Raw genomic sequence first — 22588 nt, forward strand, 5'->3', positions numbered from 1 at the left:
ATTTGCTTTCGTATTCATCTATTGCATTTCCAGGATTAACTGTACCCAGATCTCACCTTTCTTAGAGCTTTTCAGTGATGATGACTTATTAAACTGCTCAGTGTTTAGCTTTTCCTTCTAATTATCTGAATCTTCCTTGCTGCAATCTAAGGTAATGTTTTACTTCAATACTTAGTATTGAGTTAATGTTACATTAACACACATCATCTGTGTCATCTCAGGATGACAAAGTTAATTACTGGCAAATACTTTCCTAGCATCTGATCTGAACCTTCCTAACATCCAAATTTAATCTCTAGTACTTCGTATCTTTTCCAGAGTGGGCAACAAGAATGTATTCTCTTCTTTGCAGCAATCTGTAGCATATGAAGGATGCTTACCTCTTGCAGATTTCTCTTTAAAATCTTTCTCATCAGTTTTTTCAGATGACAGGCTTTCTAGGTTTGTGATTGATTTTATCACTTTAATCCAGACTTTGTTCATTTAGTGCACATCTTTCTTGAGGGATAGTGCTAAAATTGGACACAATTCCTGTTGTGGCTTTAGTAGTTCCTTACAGAGCAGGATTGTATCATGTCTTAGATTACATCACGTGCATTTGGACATCCCCATATGATGGCTCTCCTTTAAGCAGAAGCAAGGTATCATTGATGAGTACTTACTGTGGGATTCATTAAAACTTCCAAATTATTTCTGTGGAAGTCTACCTAACCAGTACCTTTCCATCCTGAATTTATTCAGCTCATAAGACAGTGCTGTATTTGTCTTGACTCATTTACATCCTTTCCTTTCTTTTTGGGGGAGGGGAGATGGTATCTCATTTGTTATAAATGTTCTCTGTTCTAATTCTGTTCTCCAAAGCATGTGCAGATTCTCCCAGTTTTTGAGAAAGGGGAAAACGTAGCTTAACCTTAATTCTTCACAACTAAATCAGTATAAAAACACATTGGGAGAAAGCATAGGAACTACAAACTGAAGAAAAAGGTAGCACATGTACTTTACACAGAAGCAAAAACAGAGAGACACTTAAACCTGTTTTTTCACTGAGCAGATACGGGAAACTTCTCCATGTTAGAGAAATTAATTGCATTTCTGTTAAGTATAATGGAAATTTCATGTGGTACCAATGCTGTTTCTGTATTTTTTAGAATAAATTATGCGATTAGAAGAGTGCCGCTCATTCATTTTGATTGACATCAACACAAGGCTGAAACTGCTCTCATCTATAAAACTGTCGTGGGATCGTAACTGCTTGTACAGTTTATTTTACAAACAGGACGTCACAAATAAAGTAAAAACACCGTCCAACAAGTAGAACCTTAATTCTGTGGCAATACAGGACCAAGGCAGATTTTTGGGACCGTTTTATTAGTGCTSCGCCCTGACCTGGTTATTCGGGGCGCTTGCTGTACGCGCCCGTTAGTTTATGTAAGCTGGGATGGTAACTCCAATAGGTCCCGGGGGGCCGCGGCTGGCGGGGCACAGGCCGCGGGTGGGCAGGCTCTCTCCTGTCACGAGTTTGCCAGTCCTCGGGAGCAGCTGCCCCCCCCCCCGGCACAACGGGACCCCGCGGCGCGACGCGGGCTCCCAGCGGCAAGGGCAGACACGCAGGCGGGCGGCCAAGCCAGGCAGGGCGCAACCCGGGCGCCAGCTCGACGCGGACACGGCGCCCGCTGACGCGCACTGCGCACGCGCCGCTGACCAGCTCTCCCCCCCCCGCCCCCGGCGGGGGTGCTGGCAGGGGGGAGGGCGGGCAGCTTCACCGCCGCTACTGCGCAAACTCCGACGCCAGCGCATGCGCGCTACTCTCTCGCAGAGGCCGCTGGACACTGCCCTTCCGCTGCTCTCCGCCTTCCCTCAGGTACCGATGGCGGCGAGTGACCCGGAAACGGCCCAGCAACAAGTGAGCGGCCGTGGGGAAGGAGAAGGCGGGCGGGGAGCAGCGCGGATGTGGGACGAGGGTCTCGCGGGGGCGGTGCAGCCCCGCCCCCTGCGTCATGGCGGGGGGGCGGGGCCGCCACGTGGCGGGGCGCGAGGGCGCGGGCAGCCCCTTGCCTGCCCCTCCCCCAAGTACCCCCACCCGCCTGGGCGCTAACGGCCGCTAACGGCCGCGCCAGCCCGCGGGGAAAAGGGGTAAAGAGCAGACAAAGCTGGAGGTGTGAGGTGGCTCTCACAGCGGCGATGGAGGAGCCCTTAGTGTTCTCGCTGAGCTGGGCAGTGGCGTGCTGGGTCTTTTGGTGTAAACCCTTATCCTGTCAGTGGAAATACTAAATCAAAATGAGTAGATTTAAGTAGCTTCTCGTCAACCACAAGTCGTGTGAGGGGCTTCTTGCCGGAAGGCCTTGATATCCTCCAAATGACAGCTTCGTTGTGTTTGCTCAAGCACTGAGAGGTGACTGAAATGTTGTACTGAAAATGCTGATTTCAGATTTTTTAATAGATAGCATTGCAAGCAGCAAGAAATGTCTCAGCCGGTAGTTACACTGATTGGGAGCAGCAGGCACGTGTTGCAGCTGCTCCCTGAGTGGCCTTGTCACTGCTGAGAGTTACAGACAATCCACAGAAATGCAAAAGGCACTTGTGTGCATGGGAGAACTGAGCGAAGTCTGCTTACAGCGTGAGCCTGAATTGGTGCCACCTGTATTTGTGGCCTTCTAGTGGAGTCAGCTATAGTGAAACTTGTCACATTTGTAAGTGAACTGTAGAGTGGCATGTCTTAAAATTGTGCTTGGCACAAAAACTATTGTCATTTACTTTAATGTACCCCTTTTCTAGCTTGATGAAATTGAAGCCCTATCATCCATATATGGTGAAGATTGGTGTGTTGTTGATGAAGATGAAAAAATCTATTGCATTAAGATCAGCGATTGTCTGGAGCGACCTAAATGGACCCTCTGTTTACAGGTATAGTATTGTTAAAAGTTTGGCACAGAATATGCCACTGGATTCCCACATAAAAACTTGTTTTTGCATGAAACCCTTTTAAATAGGATTCAGTATGGATCAACAAGATTCTGAATCAGAGTGCTTGATAGACTTTTCAGTGATGGTTCCTGTAACACATCAGTGTGCTTGTAACATTTAAGGAACATTACATAGCTTAATTCCAGTGGTTTCCCCACTAATTTCAGTGGTCTTCCCCAAGTCTCCTTTTTAAATTATGTTTTTACATCGGCTTTGCGTAGGAGAACTGAGTGAACCAGCTGTGGCCACTTCTAGACTTACTTTCTGTGAAGCATGGAGACAAACTGAAATCAGATCAACTTAACTGACTAACTTACTACTATATGTTTAGAGCACTGAAAACAAGTTTTATTTAGAGGAGGTAACACTGAAGTGTCTAATTACAGAAGTGCAGAGCCCCTTACATAAATCTGGCAGCCATGCATGTAGCTATTTCCAAGTTTCTTTTGTGCTTTTGTTTGCATGATATTTCATCCCCAAAGATTACACTGTGAAATATATTATTTGTATGTATAACAGTTATTGGAATCCTAAGTATAGACATAAAGGTTTTTTCATTCTGCAACAACAAAGCCAATTGTTGTGTTCATTTGAAACAGTGATTGTGGCCCTAATGCTGCACATCAGAGTCTGTAAGTAAAGCTCAGGTAGTTGAGAGGAATAGCTTGAGGAATATTTATACCAAGTTTCTTTCAGGTAGTTTTGCCTCCAGGATATCCAGCTGCCGAGCCACCTATTTATCAACTGAAGTAAGTGAAGTTTCTTGTCATTTTTTTTTCTATTAAACATTTGTATCTCTTTTATGAATTACCACCATTAACTGTTTAAAGCGTAGTTTGAAGTTCAGTTAAGATGGCTTCTTGAATTAAAATATCCTGAGGGTATGGATGTTTCAAGTGAGAATATTTACTCTTTCTCCCAAGCCAGCCTCCTGGGGCTCTCAATGACAATTCATTCTCTTCCTGCAAAACTCTGCTAATGAAACTGTTACTTTGTTGGAAGGCAACAATAAGACTGTGGCAATATGGTGACTGTTGCATGTCCCACTGTTTACTTGAGAACCCCTCTTGCCTGGATCCTACTCTCAGTTTATAAGGCATATTTTTTGTCTGAGCACTGATTCTTTTGGGATGGAACCAAGCAGACAAGCCATTTTACTCTTTTCCTTCCCTGTTCCTCACATGCCTTGGTTCCTGTAAGGAGGAAGTCCTGATATGTAAGCCAAAGGCAATGGAGATGTTCTAGCCGGACCCTTGATTCTGATGATAGAGGGACCAAGCCTGCATGGCATGATACAGAGCATGTCTGTCAGAGTTTTAGTTTATTGCTGAGACAATAGAAAATAGTGCTGGTAAACTTGAGACTAAGTGTATTTTAACATGAGACCAGGAGGATACCAGTACAGAACTGAAGGGTCATTGTAAATGTGATAGGTGCTACAATGCTGAAGGAGCCAGAAAAGTAAGCTAATGATGCATAAGGTGATTCTGGAGTGACAATGGCCTACAATGAAGAATGAGTCCAGCTTTCTTATCTGAAGTGAGTGTAAGCCCAAGGACTGAGTTTTGAAGGGAAACTAGATGCTCATAGTTTTATCGAGATTTTTAAAACTGAAATCATGTTTAGCAGGAATGATTGACAAAACTTTACTCTTACGTTTTCTGTCACATTTATTTTAAAATGAACATTTGTTGAGCTCAGTAGAGATGCTGTAATCAATGTACGGGTACCATTTTTACTGTATTCTTTTTTCATCCTAGTGCCTCTTGGCTTCGAGGACAGGATTATATGGAACTAGCAAATAGCTTGGAAGAAATATACATGTAAGTGATAGGCAGTGGAATGTATTAAAAAGAGACAATGGATTTCCAGTTTCATGTCAGGCTCTATGCGTATTTTTAAGTACCCATATTAGCAGTTACAAAATGGATGTTACAATAGCCATACAAACGTAAGTTTCGTTTATAAATCAAACCATCAAATATGCTGTATATTTACTGTACATAACATTTGTGAGAACAAAAGTGTGTTAAATCCTGTGTCTATTTCTTTTGTATTGTTTAAACCTGGTGCTCTTTGTAGATAAAAGTCTTCATTTTGCCTCCTAATCTGTGATCTTTTAGATTTTATGAGTTTCATAAAGAATTTGGCGCTATGAAGTGCACAATTTATGCATCTGTTCTGTATTTGAATATTAAACTGTAAGATGTGAAAATATTTATTGTTATCTTAGAGCAAAGAGGCAAAACAATTTTGTATTAAAAAGCAGTATTTCAGCTAAGAGATGAGTGAGTTTTTAAAGTAAATTAAACCATGTGTAGGATCTATTAACAATAAAGTATCAGAGACCATTTATTATCATAGCATGCAGTTAACTTAGCAGCAACTCATAATACAAGAGAATAAACATAACATTTAGAAATACTCAGGTTATAAGGTTTTGAAGTACTGTGAAGTTACCATAGTTAGCATAGTAATTATATACAGTTTATTTAATACTTTTAGTTTCCAAAGATAACTTTGTAAATGAAACTGAAATGTGTCATAAGCAGTAATTTGGGCACAACTTGAACATAGGAAAAGTATTGTTTTTTTAAAGGCATACAAAAAGGAAGATGATATTCCAGCCTGGATAAGGGTTTTTTTCTAGTTACTCTGTTACCTTGGCTGACTGAGTTTCTTAATGAAGTAATAGATAATTTAAGCAAACAAAATAGAAGTGTTAGAAATGGAAGAGCATGTTCAGTAAAAAGTTATATGGGATCATATTAACCACAAATACTCAGTGGTGCAGAAAGAACAGAGATTGACCCTAACTCTCGGTCTGGGCACCTGAGTTGTGGGAGTCTCTACCAAGGGTAGAGCTATTGCAAGCTTTTCCTATGCTTTGTCCTGAGCATCTGGAGCAAATTGTCACATGACAGTTGCAGAGAGGAACAGTGTACTTCTGAAGCACTCGCAACAATCTTGTAGATTGTTAAGTTATGCTATTCAGGTCAGTCCGTAGGAGCTCTGTTTTGTCTGTATCAGTTGATTTTGAAAAACCTCCCTGGTCTCTTGTCATTTTTATTTGTTCAGCAGAAAATGAATGTGTTTCTGTTTTAGGCCATATATGTCATTTTAAACTATGTTTCAAACAATAATCTCCAGTGTAATGGAACATTAACTCAATTTAATCCAAATGTTCCACTCTTGCAGTAGTCACTGATGTGCACAGTATTCCTTGAAAGCCTTTGACCTATTAAAAGGTCTGGGTAATTATCTGGGTAATTATGTGGTAAACCTGGGTACACTGCATGGTTTGCAGGTGCACTTTTAGCAATTGTTTAGGTGATCTACTTCGCTTCTAATCCCTGGCACTCTAAACTACCTGCTTTTGCGATCTAAAACAATTTGAACTATATTGTCAGTCACTAGTCTTCATAATGAAGTGAGAAAACCAGATAATTACAGATCACAAGTCAATTTGAGGAGACCCAAAATACTTAAAAATGTAACAAATATGTATTTTTTTTAGATAGTCCCAAAGCAAAAAATTTATTTGGTACAAAACTTTTTTGGGGACTTAAATACCAAAGTGACAAGATAAAAAACAGCCTRGAAAGATGACCTTTAAGACTAAGTGTAACTTGCTAATAATAGGTGAAAGTTGAAATTGGGTTATAACTATAGAAATTGCTAATTACTTGCTCACAGGAGAGAAATCATATTCATTCTCTCTCTCTCATTCCAAAGCATTTCCTAATAGCATATTTTTTAATATGGACCTGTTATGAGATGAGAAATAGTAAATATATTTTAGAGAACTACTATGAAGTTTAATTCTTGATTCTGTAGTTAAAATGTCGTAATTAAATGTAACTCCTCATGTGTTGAAATGGTGCTTCTATATGATAAGCAGCAGCATGAAGTAGGGCACTGACTTGTTCTGGAATCTGTCCAGATTTTGAGAGTCCAAATTTGACCTAGCTACATGTTTATAACATCCTTACTGTTCCTTGAATATTCTTGAAAAATGTATATCTGTTTGAATTTTTGATTTTGTTCAGCAACAGTGCTGTGCACAATTAGCAAAGTACATATTTAAAAATGTACTTTTGTTATTGATATGTACTTATATGTTGCCCCAGTTGGTGGCAGTAAGTATAAAATTATTAGAATGTGTGAGTTAGCTAAGGCTCTAAATCTTCGGTTTTGGTTTTGAGACAAACATGCACAACTTGTATCAAAGATTATTTCTCGGGACACTTTTAAATACATTTTGGGTTGTTTGGGTCTTGCTGTGCATGAAGACAACATTACTTAGTTCTGAATATAAGCACAAAAAGCATATATTTACAGTGATGCTGCCTAACTAAGGACTCCCAGACCCAAGTCCTAACTTTTTCTCCCCATCCTACAGGACTGCTCCTTACCCAGACTCTAGCATGTCCATCCAGTGCTTCATTTGGTCTACTGCTGCTGCCGTACTATGCAGTCTACCAAACACTAGATGTATGTGTAATGAGTGCATGAGCAGGAAAAGAAGGGGCACCTTTCCAAGGAAGAGCCCCTGCAAACATAAAGGCGAAGACTCTCCTACAGCTACAGAATGGCTGAAGGAGCTCACTACTGGCTGTATAATACTTTGTTATAGAGAACAACTGACCTAAAGAAAGCTCTGCAGCTAGATGCTCTGACTTAGGATTCTTTCAAAAAGTTACTCAGTAGGGCAGACTGCACAACTTACGCTTTCTCAGCTGCTTTCACTTTCTTGTGTGGCCAGTTTCCATCAGTTGCCTGTTTCCCTCCATCGTTGGTACTTTTAATGTCAAAGACTGTATATRATGATGCAGAAGTCAGCTGTTTCATACAGTGAACTTCACCTAAACAGACCTTTAAACAAGCCTGTCAAAGCTCTTTATCACACTAGACTGTAATGTTCTGTTTTTGCATGTCTGAAATCTGCATGTTGTTTAACATAGATACTTTCCAAGTGAAATCAGCAAAAAAGGATTCTTATTCATTGTGAATTTTAAACGACTTCCAGACAGAACCTTGGTGAAAGTATTCTTTATTTATGGGTGGAGAAGATACGAGAAGTTCTGATAGAAAAGGCACAGTCATCAGGCTCAGGTACTTAGGAAAATATATATTTTTTAATTTATTTCTATTTAATTCTGATTTACTTGCAAAGTAAGATTTCACTGTGACTGGTTTATGTCCAGTTTTGTATTGGATCTAGATAAAAGAAAACAGCARTCTCTAATTCTATGGCTTATTGTTTTACCACCATGATCTCCCTTTTTAAAAAGCAATAGGAAAAAAAAAAAAAAGGAGGGATGTCAGTGAACTAGGACAAGGTCATCAGTCCTCTTAGGAACTGAATTACTTCCTTAATGGCAGAGTTCAATATACAGGTACATCAAGCATTGTCCTCTAGTCTACAAAGAAATCATTCATAGCAGTACACACTTCTGATATTGAGTACACTCTTGAAAGACTGAGAATGGCCTGAAGAGAAGACAAAATTCAGTGGAATATGCAGACAAATGATCATATTCCATCTCAATTGCATTATACTATATTGAGATGAAAACATATGATCWTTAGTGTTGCAGTTATTCTGCAGTTGCAGGGGTACATACTGTTGCTTACAGTGACAGAGTTTGTGTAAGTTCACAGTCATTCTTTTGAAGAGCTTTTTTCTTTTTCATTTAGCATTAGCATTTGCAGATGCTAATCTATTAAATGCATGAGAGACATACATACATCTCATGTATTTGTGGCAGAAGGAAACTTTTTTCTATGGTAAATGTTAGCTTGGTTCTGAGGAGTAAACGACTGAAGAGAAAAAATATATATATTTTCAATGCTTCTTCATAGTATGGTCTAGTTTTAGTCTTTCAATAAACTGTGTGCATTTTGGTGCTATGTCAAAAGAATTTAAAATGTCATTTCTCATTGACATGACTAAAGGAGTAGATACTGAAAAGTTAAAGTTTTAGTGACAATGTTGGAAATTTTTTGGGTATTTGAACCTTAAGGCTTCCAACTAATAATTTTTCTAGACCATTTTAGCATGCTGTATTGCACCTCTTCTTTTTTATTAAAAAAAAAAGTGTGTTACCAAACCTGCATTATCATAGCATCATATGCCCTCTAAATAGATAACTAGATTGTGATATACTAACTTGTCTGTATATCCCTCTATATCTAGTTGTCTGAGTAGTGGAAGTGTATGATATTTAAACTTTTGCTATTGACTGTTATTTTTCATATATCCTTTGCATGAAGAAAAATATGACTGCAGGACTCTCAGAGCAGATTAAAAATGTCTAGAGAGATGTTTCGAATTTAATGATTTTTGTAACCTAATTAAGTAACATTGAACTATAGCTTTACATTTTTCCAGAAATGACCAACAAATGACTGAACCCCTCTGAGTGGAGACTGTTTCGGTCTCTAAATTCAGATTAGATTAACAGTAGCATTGTAAACATTTAATGGAAAATGTAAACATTGATTTTTTTTTATCTTAGAAATAATGTTAATTAGTATTAAAGCAGAAGATATTATRTAATGGATTGCACATGGATCCCATACCATGACTGTCCTGTTCCTAATTCTAGACAAAATTTTAGCTAATGCTTGATTAAACATTTCTGATTTTGCTGCAATTAATTTTATTCTACATTTTGTAATTTGAGGAAAAGCAACTGGAAATGCTGTATTATCTTCCAAAAAATGTCTAATAAATTCTACTACATACATGTTAGCAGAACCAGATAATAAGAAAATCAGTGAAGAAGTTGATGAAGATAATGAAGATGATTTTCTCTTGGACTATCAGCCAGTTCAGGAAGATTCAGTTAAAATGCTGAATTTTATTACATCTGAAAGCCAAGAAGGTAAAAATATTTCCTTATTAATTCTGATGAAATAGTTYAGAAGAGAGAGATCTTAAGTTTCTTTTTTTCTACTCAGCTTTTGAGTAATGCAAATTAATAACATTAAAGATTACAATAGATATGAATAACTGTCACAGAAAAGCTGCATATTTTTGGTGGTTCTATATGTGAGCTTGTATACTTAACTTTAAAAAGGGGACTAGTTAAAGTTAAAACATTCTTTACTTATGTAGCCATATATATTGTTTCAAGACCCTAAAAAGAAAAGAAGCATTTCGCTGTTTGTGTTCTGTAGATGAAGAACTGCCATTGATACATCATGGAAACCCAATCACAGACCGAAGGAGTACCTTCCAGGCACATCTGGCTCCTGTGGTGACACCTCGACAAGTTAGTACAGATTGAGGAACAGACTCTTACAGTTTTTCTGTCTATACTTTGACAAAGCACTACTGAAATACTTAGAATTAGTATTGCATATTTCTTTCTTTCTGTGTATCTTTGTGTGCTAGTATTGTCTGAATACGCATCAGCTATTGGCTTGTATTATCAGCTAAATAATTGCTCTGCAATGCTTCCCAGTAGTTTTCCAGATTTATTGTTGAAGTAGGTCGGTATTGCTGTTTTTTTGTGTTAAGTGCCTTAGATGTAAGAGAGAGAATAAGAATACTGGTATCTGCCTTTTGAATGTTGGTAGTTTGTCGTATGATATTTGGAAGCCACTGAGTCTGCCATATGCTGCTTGGAAAATGAATTAAAATGTTTTTATAAATATTTGCTCCAGAAAGAGATTCTATAGAAAAATAAACCTGGTTAAAATGCATAAGCAAATCTTCATCTAGAAATAAGTGAGGAGGTAAGCATGGTTATGCAGTAATGTTTGTCTACAAGAAGTAGGAATATTTAACTAATTCACATCAATCAGTGCAGCTGTCTCTGATACAGACAAGTAGCGGATGTTTACCCGGGTAGGCTGGCTATATTTTGTTTCCCATCATACATCCCAGCTTTTAGCTATTTAACACAAGGCATAGAAGGTATCCTTATGTTTAATACTCCTGATTCTTCTTTCTTCTTCCTGTATCATCCTTATCTGACCATTTAAGTTCTCAAACACTGCACAGCCATTTAGTTTTTGTGCTTCAGCTCTATCTTTGAATGGTTCTTTTATATTAAGTTTGTATGTTCGCAACAGAGATTTCTGGTAGGCTTTTGTTTCTTACATATTTGAAAAAAAAAATCATTACTTTCATTTTTATTACTCCAGAAAATTTGACTTGCCTTGCTGTGCTTTTCATGTCTGTCTTGCCATCTATACCTTGTCATGTTTTTGTTTGAATACAACTTCAGCTTTGTGAACCCTGAAAATAATTATGTTTTCAGGCTTATTGTGGAATAACTCAGGGTTTAAAACACTCTGTTATTGTTTTTGTTAAAGTAGCACTGAATCTCAAGAGCTTTCTTAGCTATGCTCAGTTCTTATGAACAGTGTTGCTTCAGAAAGAGATGAGATCAGAATCATTGGCCTAACCTCCTTTTCTCGTTCTACAATACTGTCACTCATTGATGATGATTTATGAGTGAGACAACTCCTATTTAGAGGAAGTCCATATTAGCAGACATGGGTTTCCAAAAGGGCATGTCTGTGTCAAGAAAGAGTGTTTACTTAAAGCAAGTTAGTAATTTTCCTTTTGCATACAAAGACATTCTTAATTTCTTCTTTTATGACCCTTATGACAACATAACTCAATAGACCTAGGAATTTCAGGTCAAGTTTTCTTGGTATATGGTGAGTATAAAAGTAGAGCAACTCCCCAAGGATCAAATCCATCTTGTTTCACTGAATGTTGCTGTACAGTGAGACTTGATTGGTCTGCAGACTGCAGGACAGGTTTGCTTTGGTATAAATTCATTTTTCTGAAAGAAAGCCAGGAGGAGTGAAGGGTGGGATAAACATTGCACCTATAATGAAAGCTAGCTTCTTGATCAACTGTGAAGAGATTAGTATGTGTACATAATACTTTATCCACATCGTCTGTATGTTGTAGCAATTTTCACTGATTTTTAATACAGTACATAGATTGTTGGGTAAATTCTTTTATTGAATGCTTTTTATAATGGAATTTCGCTTTTACTGTAGTTTTGAATGATAGACTAATACAGTAGTTATTTATGTAAYAGAGTATGCTACCATAAAACATATGGGAAAGGAAAGCGATAGATATATTTCATGTAGCAAGCTAGATTTAGTACTGTTGCTTTTCCTTGTCTCCTTTTAGCTCATTCTAATACTTAAAATGTACATTGTTCTTGGACTTGACATTTTTGTAAGGCAGTACAAAGAGCTGATCTATTTTGTCTTTTTTGAGCAGGCACCTGACTAACATGTAGAGAATTTACATCCCTTAATTTTGAGACTTTATTGTTCAGATAATCCGAAAAAAAATAATAATAGAGGAGAGAAACAGGGAAAGGGAGGCTCAAGAGCTACAACAGGGAGAAGAGTAGGCTATTACTTAGCTGTTAGATGTCTGTGTCAGAGGTTCATTGCTAATACAGACATATAATTAATCTTTAGACATTTCTATGAGCGTGATAGCTGACAAATGACTAATGTCAAAGGTGGTGATCATTTCATAGGCTTTGTACCCTAAATGCATCTAYTGAAATGTATTTATGAGTATGTATTAAGTAATATAAGTTGTTTTTCTTCAATATTCTCAGGGGGGAGGAAGAAGAAAGTAGGTGCCTGAGGCAATGTTCTAAGTTAATAATAGGAGTTTTTTCATTGGGATATCTTATATTTGAGGTAATTTTTAAAATTATTACTTGAATTTCTTCCAGAAGAATTGGAAATGGAACAACATAGCTAAGATGGATATTAACTATRTATATTGATTATTCCTGAGAGACATTTTTCTTTTGAATGGAAGGCAGTTCTGGCATTTTTTCCCAAGATTTCTCAACTTCAGTTATGCTTTGTTCAAAGTAATATCAATTGTGTATTATCTATTAAAGCCATGTATTGATCAAAGTTCTTCTCTTTGCTAGATCAAGTTGATAAGGGTTGAACAATTGGTAGCTTGTTTAATTAGAAACAGAAGATGAACTAATATGTTTTGAATTTCATACTGCTGCTCTTAAGCAGTGAGATGTGGTAGGAACATCAGTTTGGAAAATGCTGACACTTTCTGACTTTTAAAGAGAAGGTGTTTTTCTGATTCTTTATGTAAAATGGAAACTCTGAAAAAGTAAATTTGAAAAAAGGAAAGTCTCGAAGTGAAACATAGTGAACTTTCTATACCTCTCTTGTTCTGGTGACATTGGTAAAAACAATATGTAGTACGAACACATATGTCAAATTGTGTCATATTATTCCAGCTTAATGTTATATTTGAAAAAAATGTAGTTAGGTGCAATTCATATTTAATATTGATTTGAAAATGTTTTCTAAATCTTGTTGTCGTTTAATGAAACAGTTTGACACTTTACATATTCAGCAATAACATGGATTAAGCACACAATATACTAATTCAAGGAACAGCAGTTTTCAGTATTCCAGAAAAGTAATTTGCAACTAGCATTAGGGTACTGAGAAACTGCTCCTTGAGTTAGTATGTTGAATATTTAATTTATTTTATTGCTAAATATATCAAAGTTTAAAACTGTTTCATTGTGTTATTAAAAAACAGGCTTTTGTTTAGCAGTCTGATTGAAATGGTGTGTACAAAAAACCCATTGTAAAATCAAATTTATTTTGTTTTTTTTTCCTTTAAAGGTAAAGAGAATTCTTGAAAAATTGTATGAGAATAAGAAAATTGCTAGTGCTACGCACAACATATATGCATACAGGTGAGAGCTGAATAGTGATTTTTCAGGGTTCTTTGACAAGTAGATGCAGAATAGGAGAAAAGTAAAATCCATCAAAGAATTTCTTTGCTAATAGATCTGTACAGGAGTAGACTTCTTATTTGTATGTTAAAGGTTTTAGGCTTTATTTTGAATTTGAAATCAAGACAGTAAAACATACAGTAAAAAATGATGTTAAGGTAGTAAAGGAATTAGGAATAAAAACAAAGATTGTAAGTGGATTTGAACAGGCATTGTTATACTTTCTGTAGGATGTGTGAGCATTGAAATGCTACATCGTCCCAAAATGAATGTCTGCTATTTTTTTTTTTTTTAATCTGGGCAAAATGACTTTTTATTCCTGACCTTATTTTTGGAAATGACTGAAAAGTTTTAGCTTAAATAAGAGTTAAAATTGAAAGCCTGAAGCAGACATCTGGCATATAAAGTTTCTGCAGAAATGCTTGAAACTGCAGGGAAAATGAGAAACAGCTAGAAAGAGTTTTGCAATTGTCTGTTTCTGGCAACTTTTGCAAACATAGCTTGTGTGAAATGAATAGGTCTCAGTACAGGTAGACTGATGTAGATTTTCTGAAGAACCTAACCAACAGTGAAATAAGCCCTTTCATTGCTAGAGGAACCAGTCATCTGAAACAGCATATATGGAAACCAATCCATTCACTCATATCTTAGAGTGATGATAGTGACACATGAAAATTAGAGCAACTGAAAGCTTACTTCAACAAGTCTGCTGAAGTTAAGGTTGCTATAAAGAGAGGATTTGTTTTGTCACTGCTGCTGCTAATTTGACTCCTTGCACTCATGCTATCTAAACATACTTTCAAAAAGTAGCAGAGACATTCTTGTTGCTTCGTGTTTTTCATCCGGTATCATAAGCTTCTGTGTAAATGCAGAAGTTATGAAATCAGCTGGGTAACAACAGTAGACCTCTGTGAGGATTACTTTTGGAAAATTAGACTTAGTTTGTATTCCTTTATATGAAACAATAGGCTCCAAAATTTCTTGGAGTGCTCCCCGTATAAATCTTCAGCTGTGCCATAGCCTGTCACAACTTTGCTCTGGAGGAAGCCTCGGTAGATGGCATGGAGAACTGAAGCTGAATTTCAGTAATAGTTTCATACTACTCCTGAAATCTAGACTTCGCTAATTATTGATAATAGTTTTGTCAGAGTTCTTCCAGATCTATTCCTACACCATAATTCATACTTGTATCTGATAGAGTTGGTTTTGATTTAAGCTTAGGCTGAAAACCTGAGTTTTTCTGAATAGGGACTTTACATTGATAATGAGTTAAGAGTTAACCTGAGATAGTCAAAAGTATTTGTAAAAGCTTCTTAACACATTTTATACTGTACAGATAAATATTTGTGGTTTACCCTAAGCTTCATCCTGTTTTCACGTAAATGCTCTTAGTAGGGAAGCGTATGTTTATGAAAGATTTCTGAGACTTCAGTAATCGTGTGAAAATGTTAATTGATTGACATTTTTGAAATCCATTCTGTTTTCACTTTTTAAAGAATATACTGTGAAGATAAGCAGACCTTCTTACAGGATTGTGAAGATGATGGGGAGACAGCAGCAGGAGGACGTCTTCTTCATCTTATGCAGGTTATAGGAATTAAACTTTGACTTCTGGCAGTCTTGCCTAGATTTTAAAAATCACAACAGTGTAAATAAATTTATAAATAAAGTGTAAATGTATTTATAAAAGTAAAGCAGTAGATGATTGCTTTCTAAGACATGAGAGAGAAGTATAGACTGTTGCATACATGTAATAAATTAAATCTTTGATCGTAAAAATGAATATTGTTCGTAGATTGTGGTAATAGCTTGAACAGTTCAAAGGGGAACTAAATTATGATTCCTATGCTCACTATGTGGTCTAAGTTTACAGAAATAGAAGTTTGAAACAAACTGATGGACAGGACAAAAGAGCTGACCTAAGCTCAGTCTTTCATTCAATTTCCTTTTATTATTCATAATAAAAAATGATACTATTTGAACTTGCAGAGTTGGACTTCAAATGGGAAGGGTAGTGGGGATGAGGGAGTTTTTCTTTGTACTGTTTCCAGTTCTAGGTCCTTAGCTGTCATGTTCACATGTTTCTTTGTTTTCAGGCATTGAAATAATACTCCCTCAGCAAAGTTACTACTAAATGTGAACTGAGATTGATAAATTGTGATTCACCAACGTGATGCAAGGCCATCAGTAGTACCCCAAGTAAAATATCTTAACAGCCGGGAACAGCTAGATGTATTTTATGCTGTGTAACTTAAGGCACACTGCTGTCACCTTCAGAACATGGGTTTTCTTTTTCCATCCTTTTCCAGTTTGTGTATTCTCTTACTTAATGTGCTGTACCGCGTGTTAAGCAACACCATTTCTACCACTTAGTCTTGGAGACTGTTTTAAAGCTTAATTTTTGATTTCAAAGTTTATTTCTGAAACCAGTTATAACTGACGGAAGCACTTTGACAATTTTCATTTAGAACTTTTTGAACTTTCATTTAGTCAAGTTTGAGCAAGCTCAAACTTGACTTGGGAAGCCAAATCTTATTTTATGTAATATATGCAAGCATGGGTGGTAAGTGTGAAAACTTTACTATAATAATAATAACTTTGCAATTACTATTCTCAGAGGTACCTGATTTATTCTGAGCTTATATTGAGCACACTTTTTAGTCTGCTAATGTATACTTTTGAAAGTTCTCAAATTTAGAGTATGTAGGCTCTTAACAGTCCATAAAAATCCAGCTTAGAAAATGACATGAATTCAAATATGAATGTGTGTAAATCATGTGGATCATTTCTTTCTACCTGTAGTCCTAATTACTGGAGTGTATTTGTTTTGGGAGAGTACTTCTGCAGGGATTTCTGCAACTAGGAAAGATTAAAATAGTTTTTGGGCTTATTTCTCTTCATTTTTCTTACATAAATACTTACGACTGGTGATGCGGATTGAAAATTAATTGGTTTAAACCACTTATTCTTCTGTAGTTATACTTCTTCTCTGCAATAGAAGTTTTATCTTATTTCAGAGAAACCTAACACTTCAGGCAAGATAGCATTTTCCGGTTACAAGAAATGGTGTTGTAGATTAACTTCTAAAATTTAAAGTTAGAGTTAAAAAAAAATTTCCCAGCTGTCTTTAGCATCCTGTTTACCGTGAACAATTGCTCTAAATGGACTTCATTGCTAATGTGTAAATGTAGAGTAGAAAACGCCTCTCACRGAAACTGCCTCAGTCCTTTTTTTATGTTTTTTACATTATCCTTTTTATTTTAAAATTCTAAGAATATTTCTATCTTCACAAACAGCAGTAGAATCTTCTGATGTTATTGCTCGGATGACACAGATGCTTTTTTTTCTGCTTACTGGAGGTCATGAATAGTGTTTATGTGCTTATTGATAGCTACCTTTTAAGGGATTTTCCACCTCTTCCGCTCCACCAAACCACCATGTAACTTGCAGAGCATGATATATTTGCTCAGCCGTATGCAAATAAAGCTGTGTTTGCTGTGTCTGGCTCCAAGCCATCTGTAGACATTTGTGCCTAGCATTAGCACTACTGTGCAGGATTTAAGAGTAAGCTGTTTTTAAGTGAAGAATTTCCACAGAGATTTTAGATTTCTCAAGTTGAGGGGCAAATTCAGGATCATGGTCACTATTCATACAAGACTAACTTGAGCAAAAATTGGTAACTCAGGATTGTTGCTACATGTTTGCATGTGGTAATATAAATCTGACTTAAACAGTGATACCTGGGCCTTTGTACTTCCATTTGTATTATCTTGGCATGTGGCTTCCAAAGCTGATTCTGACTGGGTAATTTCTAGCTCAGTGCTTTGATCAGACATGGTAAATCTACAAAAGCTGATGGTTTTGTACAAGTGGTGAACTAAAACAACACTAATCATTACTTGCAGTTTGATCTCTGAGAATTCAGGCTAACTTGGGAACTGGGATTTTTCAAAGGAAGCAAAGAATTGATATTTTGGCAAGACATGTTTTTCTCTTCTGTATTTAGACAATTGCTATTCATTGTCTTTCTAATGTTTGTTTGCTGCTAATGATGGAGATCTCCTTGAGGAGAGAATTACTCTAAGGTGGAATAAATGATAGTTTTCAAGTGTTATCAAGTCGCACTGAGGTATTGTGAAAAATAAAGGTGTTGAAGATCTCCCATGTTTCTTGCCTTAAGCAACAGTAAAAGAARTCGTAATTTAATGTTCTGTTTAATTCTCTCCTTGATTACTTAGTTTTGAAAATAGTATATAAAGATTTAGTTTCTCTCAGTCCTAAAGATCATCAGCATGAAGTATGTATGTATGTGCTGTTTGCTAGCAGGCAAGGAATCACAATTCAAACCTAGAAGATTCAGAAGTTTTTCTGTATTCTCCAGATGCTGTTGCTGAAATCCTGCAAATGGCAACAGTATTAGCTATGGCGTTTCAAGTATCCATATGATCCACATTTGCCTGTTTACTGGCTGTTGTTAATTCTGTACACTAACATTTCAAAAATGTGGATAGATGATGTGCTTAGTAACAGAGGCTCTCTGGAAATAATAATGTGCCCCATCAAAAAATAATAAGCGTAACGCAGTAAGTGTCACTATAAGTAGAATCTGAGGACTTTGATGCATGGATGAGCAACTACAGTATGCGTGAGATAGCTTTACCCCTTTCTGAGGGATGTATTGACTCATTCTGCTTTGAATTTACCTTTGAGTAAAGGCTCAAAAGGGGGCATTTACCACAGAATTACTGACTTGTCTTTATTTGTTGCCCTGTGATAACTTCTCCATGTGAAACAGCTGACTGTAAATTCTTCCTAAAAGCACAAAAAAGTAGACTCTTTCTATGTCTAAGAGARCTATCAATAGCAAAACTAGCTTAATAGAAAACAAAAACCCACTTTTTTTCTTTTTCTTTTTTTTCCCGCCCTTTAACAGATTTTGAATGTCCGCAACGTGTTAGTGGTGGTATCCCGCTGGTATGGAGGTATTCTATTAGGACCAGATCGTTTTAAACACATCAATAATTGTGCAAGAACTATCCTTGTGGAATACAACTACGTACATTCAGTGGTAAGTTACTGCCTTTTAAAATGAAAGTATTTATGTGATAGCTTACATAAACTGGCACTGTTCAGATGAAGCCAGAAGAGAAGTAATACTAGCTGTATCATCTTCTAGTTGCTTTGATGCACTCAGAGTAAGCATAGGATCATTACAAAGACTAAGAATTGTTTTCCTTTTTCATATTGCATAAATTATCATTGTTCTTTTTAAAATTTGTGTATTTTTTTCACTTGTTTGAGAATACAGTAGTGTTAATTGTAAACAAAAAAGTTACAAAACTGAAGAAAGCTCAACATAAAAAAATACTTGGTGTCTTAGATGGTGCATGAGATCCCTGTATTACGGTATATTTCTTGAAAACCAGTCTCATAAAATAGGTGCCAGTTTTCCCTCAAGTAATGTTCAGATGCAGATGGGAAAATAAATTTTCATGAAGTCACTGCTAGTAGGAACACCATGTTAGGCAGTACATGTAGCAGTATTGACTTGAAAGATACTGGGGTTTGCTTTAAAGCTATTTTCTTTGTCCAATATTTTTTGACATTCTTATTTCTTCTTAGATACTATTTAGCAACAGAGATGTTTTTCAGAAATGACAGAATTAATATTATACTGTGAGTTCCCTTATATGCCTTGTACAGGGTCCACTTTATGATGAAAATACAGCATAGCTGTGCTTCTCTTAAATACCTTCACAGAGGCAAACTGAGAACCTGACTCTGTGTCCTTGCCAGTATTGTACCCGCCTCCAGGCGGAATTGGGAGCTGTCTTTCAATTCTCATCAGTAATTTCCTGATGCATTAGGTGGTTTTGAGCAGATACAGATGCCTGCTACCCATCTTCCACAGAGTCCTTGGRTGAGAGAATACAGAAAATAAAGGGAATGAAGTTAGGGACCTGCTTTATAAGTGTGAAGTGTGCGTATGTGTTTACATAAAAGCATCTAAGGTTATTGTGGCTGAATGCTGAGCATGCTTCCTAATTCCTCTGCCTGCACTTGTCAGTTATTTGCTTTTTTACATTTTAGAAGTATTTGTATATACTTACCGATTCCCCTTCTTGTCCCCTGATCAGTGTTTTATTTTGTTTATATATCTTGCTCATACAATACGAGGAAATTATAATGTGATTTTTAAGCATTTACCCTCAAGAGAAAATTTAATATTGGAAATTACTTGTCATTTTTCAATATTTCTTTATTGTTTGTTAACCAATATGTTTTATTACCAGTACCCCTTGGAAAAATAATAGATGGAAGTTACAGTAATTACTATTCTAGTGCCATGAATGTGTCCGTGAAAAAGGATGCCTTCAGCTAACTTTCTTCAGAATGGTAGAATTCAAACATCCTGTTAGGGTCTCTTTCCATTCCATGCAGAAGAGGCAGGTGAGAGATTACTAAGTCACAAGTTTTGTGAATTGTACTGGCACATTTCCTCATCACACTGAGACGTGCACAGGATGAATACATACTGTGTTTAATTAGAGTAATCCTAACCTGACAGTATGCTGAAGTCCACAAAGAAATTAGAAATCATAACTATGGTCCCCCAAACTCAGAAAGTGCAAAAACTTACACAGCAATTGGTTTTCACATGTGAAGAAARAATGTGTTTTTCAGAATTGACAGTCAGAGTAGGCTGCGTGATGCAATGTTGATGCTGTAAGACTGGTAAAGTTCTGTTTTTTCTCAGTGTAGGTGTGTTTTGCTTATGGAGCTGTACTGGTGTACAGCCTATCTTTTGATATAGTTAACATCCTCCATAGAAGGAATTTTGCAGTATAGTGTAATAGTTTTCCTATATAGTAAGCTGCTCCTTGAGTAGAAATGGCTTAGATTATTTCTGCATTACATGCATTTGTTGGCATAAGTATATCAAACAGAAATTTCAAAGAGGTTGTATCCTGCCCAAAAGCTTTATATTTTGAGCCTCTAATTTTGGCATTGCTGAAGAAGTTTATAAATAGCAAGGTAAGCAGGAAAAATAATGAAACTTACTGGTTAAATATTCTACAGTTGTTAAAAATTGTCACAAATACCAGTAAATTATGAACACTATTCATATTCAAGTAAGTTTTATAGATGACCTTGAGAGAGTACTCGCAGTGTGTAGGAATGTTGCTTTTAAGTTTTGATTTGCTTGGTTTTTATTTCAGGAAGAATCATCTAAACAAGTGGGAAAGAGCAAAAGGATAAAGAAGGACAACAAGAAGAGAATGGAACATTAATTTATTGTTAAAAACTAAAAAGAATTACTTTGCGCATTTTTATAGAAATGAAATGTGGACATTATTGCCTTATCCACAACACACATTTTGTATTCAAAAGAAAATTCAGTAAACCTATAGATACATTTCTTCTTGTTCTATCATTTCTTCAGCTATTCTGGAGACCTTAGACAAAAGAGTTTTCCGCAGTATACATTTCATCTCCTTGCTATGACGACATCATAACATCCAGAACCATTTTTTCCCCTCAACTATGGATGATTAATTAAAATGTGGATTATCTATCCTCTCTATTGTTATTGGGTTGGAACATAAACACCAACCTCTTACTAAAACAGGGATCCTAATTTCTTGGCTTGAGGGTGAGACTGAAGTCATTAAGAATCTGCAAATGACCCTTTTTTTGAAGTTTTCAATACCTGAAAGGAAAACAGATGACCCAGTGCTATATGACCTTGGAGAACCTGGTCCTACCTACACAGTTCTCAGTCACGCCTGATAGAACCTACTTGGTGACATAAAGACTGGACATGTGTGATTAACTACCGAAATGTAAAGATGCTTCCTCAGAATTTTTTTGAGGAGCATACCGTGAGTGTCAGACTCTGGGATCTTGTTGAACAGCTGAGAATACATGTCCTTTAACTAAGGAAACTAGTGATTTCAACAAAGGATATGGAGATTTTTAAATTACACTGTTACAACTAGTAATGGACGTTACAATCCATTTGTTAGTGATGTTGAATGGGAAAAAATACCAATGTTAAAAATACAGTCACAAACACTTTGCATTTTTCTTCTCTTTTATTAACAGCTGCCAGACTTTTGTCTAATGTATTATAGAAAAATTTAACAGGACATTTCTGGCAGTAAATTGTTATCTTGATACTTAGATGAGATTGATTTTTTTTTTTTTAACATTACCTCAGTATCTTTCACTTGCAGAGGATGGATTAAATGATCTGATCTTTCTTAATTAATTTCTAATCTTGTTGATCTTTAATTATTAGCATTTGAGTCAGATGCTTTCTTAGTTCAGGTATACCTGAACTATTTTGCTTGTAAAGTAATGCTGGTTAATGGTTTTGTGTAGTGGCAAAAGGTATAGTTATGGTTGCATAGTTTAAAAGTGTATTTTTAAGACTTGCTTGTTTGATCATCAATCCAGTGTACATACTTTTGCCAATATGTTTTACACTTCATTATTGTTCTACAGTACAGCTACTTTAGGAAACCTTTCCAAAGGTAGATTTCATCTAATTAAACTAATTATCACAGAGTTTCATATAGCAAGAGATATTTCTTAACAGTTTCAATAACTTAAAGGGGTACTGATATACTAACGATATAGATTCTGTGGCAGACAGATCATGCAGTGATTTACTGAAACAATTTTATGCAGCTTGTCTGCGCTGTTAAGCTCTTTTGTAGTCAGTCTAACATCTGTACTTGTAATTACAAAAAGACATTCTTCCCAGGGAAGAAGATCTGTGTATTACCTTATGTAAAAGTCTTGGCATTTCTTGAGTGGTACAACTATTTCTTGCTCAT

At 36.3% G+C, this 22588-nt stretch overlaps 1 protein-coding gene across 2 annotated transcripts; it reads left to right on the forward strand.

Moving 5' to 3' along the window:
* Positions 1–1795: 1795 nt before the first annotated feature.
* Positions 1796–21851, forward strand: IMPACT (impact RWD domain protein). Of its 2 annotated transcripts, none has more exons than XM_085319246.1 (11): positions 1796–1903; positions 2776–2904; positions 3661–3713; positions 4725–4787; positions 7994–8079; positions 9723–9854; positions 10150–10244; positions 13633–13706; positions 15242–15332; positions 18679–18813; positions 20966–21851. In XM_085319246.1, exons 1-11 carry the CDS (start codon positions 1796–1798, stop codon positions 21035–21037), a joined length of 1038 nt encoding a protein of 345 aa, XP_085175372.1. In that variant the 3' UTR covers positions 21038–21851. The 2 variants fall into 2 exon arrangements, with proteins under 2 accessions (XP_085175372.1, XP_085175373.1); XM_085319247.1 differs by having other exon boundaries at positions 1815–1903; positions 9726–9854.
* The last annotated feature ends 737 nt before the right edge of the window (positions 21852–22588 follow it).

Source organism: Rhea americana, unplaced genomic scaffold (assembly GCF_003343005.1).
Source record: "Rhea americana isolate MKP2758 unplaced genomic scaffold, rheAme1 scaffold_58, whole genome shotgun sequence".
In the NCBI taxonomy this organism is placed as follows: Eukaryota; Metazoa; Chordata; class Aves; order Rheiformes; family Rheidae; genus Rhea; species Rhea americana.